Source organism: Dendrobium catenatum, unplaced genomic scaffold (genome assembly GCF_001605985.2).
Source record: "Dendrobium catenatum unplaced genomic scaffold, ASM160598v2 fragScaff_scaffold_106, whole genome shotgun sequence".
In the NCBI taxonomy this organism is placed as follows: Eukaryota; Viridiplantae; Streptophyta; class Magnoliopsida; order Asparagales; family Orchidaceae; genus Dendrobium; species Dendrobium catenatum.
Window position 1 is genome coordinate 53786 of NW_021318568.1, and position 7915 is coordinate 61700.

The window sequence follows — 7915 nt, forward strand, 5'->3', positions numbered from 1 at the left end:
GGACTTGTAATTTTGAATTATATCAACGCATAGGCCGCTCCGTGGGTTTCCCCTAATATGTATATATATATATATATATATATATATATATATATATATATATATTAATATATATAATTATTATATATATATATATATATAATACTTGTAAGGGGTAGATTTTGAGATGAATAAGATTTGAGTTTTTTACTCTATTTCCGGGTCTCTGTATCATAATTATATTTAGGTGGTGATACCCTCCCAAGAAGCACGATTCTTGGCTATGTGTGGGTTGTGAGTTCCCGCAGCTCGCATTTCTTGCCATCGCCGTTTCTCCCATCCCGTCCGGCAGCATGTGTATAGGAGCTTCTTTTTTTTACTCATGTACAAAGAAGGATATATGCGATCCTGGACAGTTGTTAACATTTTTGTGCGTCTCATTTGATTGGTCACACCATCGTCTTAATGGTGAGGTCTTCAACTATCCATCATTTAAAAAGATAATAATTTAGGTCCTTTCTAGTAGTGCCCGTCACAAGCAACTGAAATGACCAAAACACTTTCGGCATGTTGCTGGTTTTGGAAACTATCATCGCTTAAATCTCGCCCTCGTTTGGTCTCTTTGTAGATTGCGTGTAATTGGGCCCAGCAATTTGCCGGCTAGAACGTCTTGCATGCTAAGGCCAAGGGAAAAATACTTGACATAAAATTATTATGAGCAATGCTTTAGGCAAAGGCTTCATTTTGAGCATCTTTTGGCCACTATTTTTTTATCATTTTAAAAATTTTGTACAAAAAAGTTACAAAACTCGTCTTGGTCTGTTGATTGGGAGATTAGACTATCAACTAAGAGATCTTAGTTTCAAATATGATGTGCGTGTGAATCTGCCTTAATTACTTAAATGTCCAAAAAAAAAAACTTCCAATGAAAAAACTGTCCTAAAATTATCTAAAAAAAGCTATGTAAGTCTTGCTTTAAATGTGATAGGTATGTGATATAACTTTTGTATTAATTATGAAAATATTTATAATAATATCATGATTAAAATTTAGTTAATTAACTGTATTATTAAATATTTTTAGTTGAGTATAATATAGAGTAATTAATTAAAATTTATATAATACTGGTCCCAAAATTAATTTAATAATTTTAAAAACTATCATAAACAAATTTAAGTGTGAGTATTCTGACTAAAATTTCTTTTCTTTATTAAGTGCATGGTATAACTTGTTTAATTATGGTAAAAATTTCATAAGAATATCGTGATTAAAATCTAATTAGAATTTTAAAATTATTAAATCTTTTTTAAGTATAATATATGAATAATTTAATTAAATTTTATATAATACTAATCTCAAAACTAATTTAATAATTTTGAGAACTATCATAACCAAATTTAAGTGTTTAAGTGTGAGTATTCTGACAAAATTTCTTTTATTTATTATAGTTTAAGCAAATGAAAGATCAATTTCTAATTTCCGACAAAATTATCTAAGAAATAAATCTGTTAGATTAATCTTTTTCTAATCAAGATTTTAGATCTTTATAAAAGAAAAATTTAAATTATGTAAAATGCATTCGTTTAAACGTGTAAATAAAAAATGAAAATTATGTCAAAATAAGCCATGATCAAACAAGATTAAATATATATATGCGAATCATAAAGCATTCACCAAGATTAGATTACTAAATGATTACATTTATCCTACTTATTTACTAGATTACCAATGTACCTAAATCCATGTCTGCATATAGACATTAAAGCTTTTTTTGGGTCTTTTTTTAGCTCATTCGAACAGTAAAGAGCTGAAGGTTTCTTTAAAGATCTTGTAACTTTTTTTTATTATTAACGCATAAGGCGCCCGAGGGTGGGTTTTAACCCAAAAAAAAAGTTGATCAGAACAATAGCCCGAGGTAAAAAAAACTAAGGGGAGGAGGTAACTATTTTCATAATTAACTATGCAGTACATCCTAACAATAAGTACATGTTTAATGAAAACTCTGCATTCTTTAATATATGTACCCGATCAATTTGTAAGGACGCATACATCGGATCCAAAGCCTCACCACAAACAATAACTCAATAATGAAACAAGTCTTCAGGAAAACGTTTTTCTAAAGAATCAACATATTGTGATCTCTATAGATCAAATATGCAACTCTCCATCATATTATTACCCAAGAAATTCCATAGTGTACAGGCCATGAAAGCAGAAGGAAGACAGAGTCCTTACAAGCAAACAAGCTTGACATACAGAAATATATTCCACACAATGGCACAAAGAAGCCTATAGATTAATTAGCCTTCGCATATCTACACATTAATATCCCCTCTTCTAAAGGGCTACTGCTACAGAATAGTTGTCCTCCACATATAAAATTTAATAAGGAATATATAGATATATAAGAGAAAGAGGTCAGAAGCCTGCATTTATCCATGCAAATTACTGCTTGCTGTGGAAGGAGGGGAGTGATGAAATTATGATGGCTTCTTTTGTATGCAGGAAAAATTATGAGGGTTTTTGTTTTCTTGTGGGGATGTTTTCCTCGCTGTCCGTCTTTGCCTATTTTGGTGGGCTCAAATTTCGAGCACTTTGATTGGGTCAGTCCTCTTCCTTTCTCTCTTGCGAGGAGAACGTTTTATTGAATGAAAATAATAATAACAAGAGAAGAGCTCTGTACTCACTCATATCCTCAATGACTCCAACTCCACCCGCTTCCTTCCACAGCCCCATCAATTCCCAACCATGACGAAATCCTAAAGAAAGCTGCAAGCTAGAACTAAAAGCCTTGGAAAGCTGCCTACTTATATATCCTCTCAGGTAGACTCCAAAACAAAGCTTCTAAACAGACATAGAGAAGGAGATTTGGAGAAAGAGCTTTTCCATCTTTCCTAGCAAGTCATAGTTGTCTTCCTCTTCCTTTTCCCCTTCTTCTAATTTTTCTTCTCCTGTTAAATACTCTCATCACTCATCTTAAACTCCTCACTTGATCCGATCTAACGAGCGCCACTAGCCACCATAAATCTGCAACATTAGCCATCTAATCAACATAAATCAATTAATCCATGTTCGTCTCTACCTCGCCGGTACCACCAGCCGCAACATCTTCTCCTGCCCCTCCCAATGCCATCTCCGCCACCAAGCGCAAGCGCCGCCCAGCTGGTACCCCTGGTAAGTTTTAACAAATTACAGACGTATCTATATTATAATAAATTCGGTAGAGTGATTAAGAGGTGCTGCAAGCAGACCCGGAGGCGGAGGTGGTGTCTCTTTCGCCGCGAACGCTTCTGGAATCAGACCGGTACGTGTGCGAGATCTGCAACCAGGGATTTCAGCGAGATCAGAACCTTCAGATGCACCGACGGAGGCACAAGGTGCCGTGGAAACTGCTCAAGCGCGAGAGCGGCTCGGAGACGCGCAAACGGGTGTTCGTTTGCCCGGAGCCTTCTTGCCTCCACCACGACCCTTCCCACGCCTTAGGTGACCTTGTTGGCATAAAGAAGCATTTCCGGCGTAAGCACTCCGCGCACAAGCAGTGGGCATGTGCTCGCTGCACCAAGGCCTACGCCGTCCACTCCGACTACAAGGCCCATCTCAAGACTTGCGGCACCCGCGGCCACTCCTGCGATTGTGGCCGCGTCTTTTCCCGGTATATTGAAGATTTCTTTTCCATTTTGCCAATATTTCGTTAATTGTATATTAATTATCCTGCATTAATATTAAGACAACATTAAAAGATTTAATTTTGACCGTAGCTTTTGAATGTATAAACATATAAAAATGATTTAAAGATCTAATTTTGATCTGAACACCTTGATTAATCAGAACATAATCCTATATGAAAATCTTAATTTGGTTCTTCTCAAGGGTGGAGAGCTTCATTGAGCACCAGGATACGTGTAATGCGGGCCGGGCAAGGCCGGCGCCGCCGGCATGCGTGTCTCGCTCTGCGTCTAGCCAGAGCCCATCTAGTGATCAGACAATCTTTATACCTCCACCCGCGCTGCTTCCTACAGCATCGATGTGGCAGGCCTTGAGACCTCCAAAGACAGCCGGAGCCGCCTCCTTTCTCCAACTCGATCACTACACGCCATCTTCGTCTTCTCACATACTCCGCCGACGACCTAACATCGAGCTTCAGCTTCTTCCCGCAGAACCAGGGATCCCTTCCTCGACCCCTTCTCCCTCCTCCGACGATACCCGCGCCACAAAATTGGAACTCACCATTGGCAACTCAAAGGCGCTGGATGAGAAGGTAATGGCAGACGAAGCGCGGCAGGAGGCTAAGCGGCAGATGGAACTCGCCGAACAGGAGTTTGCGAATGCGAAGCGGATCAGGCAACAAGCACAGCTTGAGCTTAACAAGGCGTTCGCACTAAGAGACCGCGCCGCCAAGAAAATACATTCCATCTTACTGCAAATCACCTGCCTCTCTTGCAAGCAACAATTTTACTCCAAGGCAACAGCGTCGCCAATGCTGTTCGCCGACGACTACTCGTTAACGGCGAGTTACATTTCCTCTGTGGTGACAGAAGGTGAGGGCGACGAGGAAAACCATGATCATGATGAACGTGAGCCCAGGAGGTCGAGTTAAGAGCATCGCCACAAATTAATGCTTGACATTATTATATTTGTCGGGATAATGGTGAAGCATATATAATGCAAGCATATCTAGCAATATATTGTGTGGGGTTTTCAATTTTTTTTAATTGTTCAGATAACTGATAATATTTTTCGATAATATGATAATTATATGATGTTGCTGAAGATAACAGTCCTGATCTGTGAAAAACATTGGACTCGTTTTTGTCGTTATCTTTTGCTAATTATTTTGCTCTCTCTCGTCTCTACATATATATATATATATATACATAAGAAGAGAGAGAGAGAGAGAGAGAGAGAGAGAACCCGTTTTGAGTTAGCGACTCTTTAACTATTTCTTGTTCTTCATTTATTCCTTAACCTAAGAAGAATCTAATGAAGAAGAGTGGGCATGAATCGGTGGAGCAGTAAAATGGAGACTGACCCAAATCCACTGGAGAAAGCTTGAAGCCTGAAGTGGGAGTAACAACAAGGCCACTGTCAGAGGAGAGAGAGAGAGAGAGCAATGGGGTTGGGGTGTTTGCAGTGTGGTTCTTGAAAGCTGGTCATCTATTCTCATTTAAAACTATGATGTCTTTCCCTGTTCAACTTTTTCTCTCTCTTACTTTTGTCATAATGCTTGCAAATGAGTCTCTCTGAGGAGCTCGTACTATCTATCTATTTCAAAATGCTTGGTTTTCAGTGCTGGATTGCTTTCTACTGTCTCTTTTATTGCAATCCCTCGTGAAGTGATTAATGAAGATCATATCTGTGAGTTATGAACAGTGAGATAAGAAGTCGAGGGGGAGGAACGAGTCCGAGATGGATCTTCTTTTTGATCTGAGAGTAGGATTTTGAGCCATATTCATCCGCTAGTTTTCTGGCAGCTCTTTCTATGTCTCATTCAATTTTTTCTTACAGAATCATTATTCTTCAGCTTACGCGAGAGACTCTATTCGACGCCCATGAAATCCAACCGTCTTCCCTCCCCACACAAAGCTCCTTTATTTAACCCTCCTGATGTTCAAAGCAGCCTCCTAAACTTTCTCTTCAGTTTTCTCCAAAACTCAACTCCTTAACACACTAACTCTGGTTTCCCTTCTCCCTCCCCTTCCTCCAAATAGAAGCTCGGCCTTCCCCGTCCGCATTGGATAGGTCCTTTCTCGACTCAAATTTATCTATAGTCTTACACAATAACTTTTTATTTTTATTTTTTTAAGTTAAAACCCACTGAGGGGCTTACACGTTAATATCAAATAAGGGGTTATAAGGTCCTTAGAAGGAACTTCAAGCTCGTTAATGCTCAAAAAAGCTACAAGAAAAGTCATAATAAATCCTTAATGTCGGTTGTTCCCTATACTATGAATTACAAAAGAACCAAAATACATTCTAGGGCTGCAAGTAGACAACACCAAAAAATGGAAGATCAAAACAAAGGCATTCAACACCATCTTCCTGCAAAAAGAATAATCAAACTTCGAATAGCTCACCATTCTGGAACTCACAAAAACCCTGCAAAAGAAATGCAGCCAAAACTCCAGCGACCAAATCAGGAGAGCAAAATCCTCAGCCACAGTATAATTAAAAGACATTAAAGTACTGCAAAACAATCTTCCACAATAATTTTATTCAAAACAATCAGAAACTTGCTCAAGTTGATTAGAATCAGTGAAGAGAGTATGGGAGCTTAAAGATAATATTTTAGTTTTTGCTATGATTGGGAGCTTTTCATGTTTTAGTTCTCTTATCAATAAGATTTCAGCTTTGCTTAGATGGGTTGCCCGTGATTATTTTTGGAAACACTATCTTTTTGTAAAAATGTTGTTTTTATGGGCAAGTCTTTCATTTAATTTGGTTATTCATGAGCACTATTTTATTCCCTTCTGGATCATTTTCCTTAATCTTCTCCTCCATGAAATCCACTTGAATGTCTAAGATTTCTAGTAAATTGGTACTCCAGTGGCGGTTGATATTGGAATGAGAAAGTTTTTAGGATTTTGATAAGATTATAGGGGTGAAATATATATATTTTATAATAGAAGAAGCTATTTATTTTTATTTTTCATTTCACATTAGACAAACATAAAGGCATCATCATCATCTATGTTAGTAATACCTCTATTAATATTATGTCAACATATTTAAATCTAATATCTACAATCAACTCTAAAATATTCTTCTACTTCATATCACAGATTCATAGTTGTCACAAATAATTTATTGTTTTTCTAAGAATTAATCTAAAATAAATTTCTAACTCTCAAAAGATTATTCTAAAATATAGCCTCTAATTAAATAAGTCAAGCCCAAATGATAATGAACTTACACTTAGTTCGGGACAACTTTCTTTCTGCTTTTTAAGTAACTTTTTAATATAAAAACTTATTGAACTTAAAATTTTGTACTAAAAAAAAATACTTTAAGAAGCAGTAAGAAAGCTGTCCCAAATGAAGCCTTAATTCAAATTAACTTTCAACATCTCCTCTTGAACTTAATTTTTCAACTCCATATAAATTAACTTCTCATCCTAAGAAAATATTCATAGTTAAGAGGTTTGGCGAAAATATATGTTATTTGATGTTGAGACTTTACATGCCCCACTTGCATTTTCATCGTTACGATTTTTTTTTTGGTTAAAATTCACGGTGAGGCCTACATGTTAATATAAAAAAGAATTACAATGTCCTTAAAAGGAACCTCCAGCTCATTAATGCTCATAGGAGCTACAAAATAAAGCAAAATAAAACCTAAGAGTCTGTGGTTTCTTATACTAATAGTTACAAAAAATATCTAAGAACATACTAGGGCTGTAAGGAGATAGCACCCAAAAAAGGAAGAGCATAGGATCAACATTCAGCACAAACTTCATACAAAAAATGTGAACCGAGCCATAGATAGCAAAATTGGCTTGTGCGTCCGACGACCCAGCAGAAATAAAATTCCATCCAACATACCTACATAAGAAAAACCTACAATACAAAAGAGTAAGATTGCAATTAAAATAAAAATAATAAATACCATTTGATAAAGCCATAGATCTGCTTTTACAGAACCTGTTGAACTAGTTAAAACCAAAATCCAAGCAACTATCAGAACCCTTATGATCAACGATAGTTTGGACATTCAACAAAAAGAACAGCTTTCTCTCTAAATTATAACCCAATAAATAGGAAAATACACTAAAAAGAGAAAGTAGCTCAGCATAGTGCACTTTAGCCCAAGCATCATCTCGATCCAAAACTGAGAATGAAAACCTCACCCAACAGCAAAATTAACATTCCAATTATTACCACAAAGGCACCACCACCTAATCTCATAAAAAGCTAACATCGGTGCATAAAAAACCTCCAGG

At 36.7% G+C, this 7915-nt stretch overlaps 1 protein-coding gene across 1 annotated transcript; it reads left to right on the top strand.

The window, feature by feature from the left end:
• Positions 1-2450: 2450 nt before the first annotated feature.
• On the top strand, positions 2451-4699 carry LOC110106807 (protein indeterminate-domain 16). Its single transcript, XM_020836826.2, has 3 exons — positions 2451-3153; positions 3229-3631; positions 3850-4699. The coding sequence occupies exons 1-3, from the start codon at positions 3048-3050 to the stop codon at positions 4574-4576; spliced, it is 1236 nt and encodes a 411-aa protein (XP_020692485.2). The 5' UTR covers positions 2451-3047; the 3' UTR covers positions 4577-4699.
• The last annotated feature ends 3216 nt before the right edge of the window (positions 4700-7915 follow it).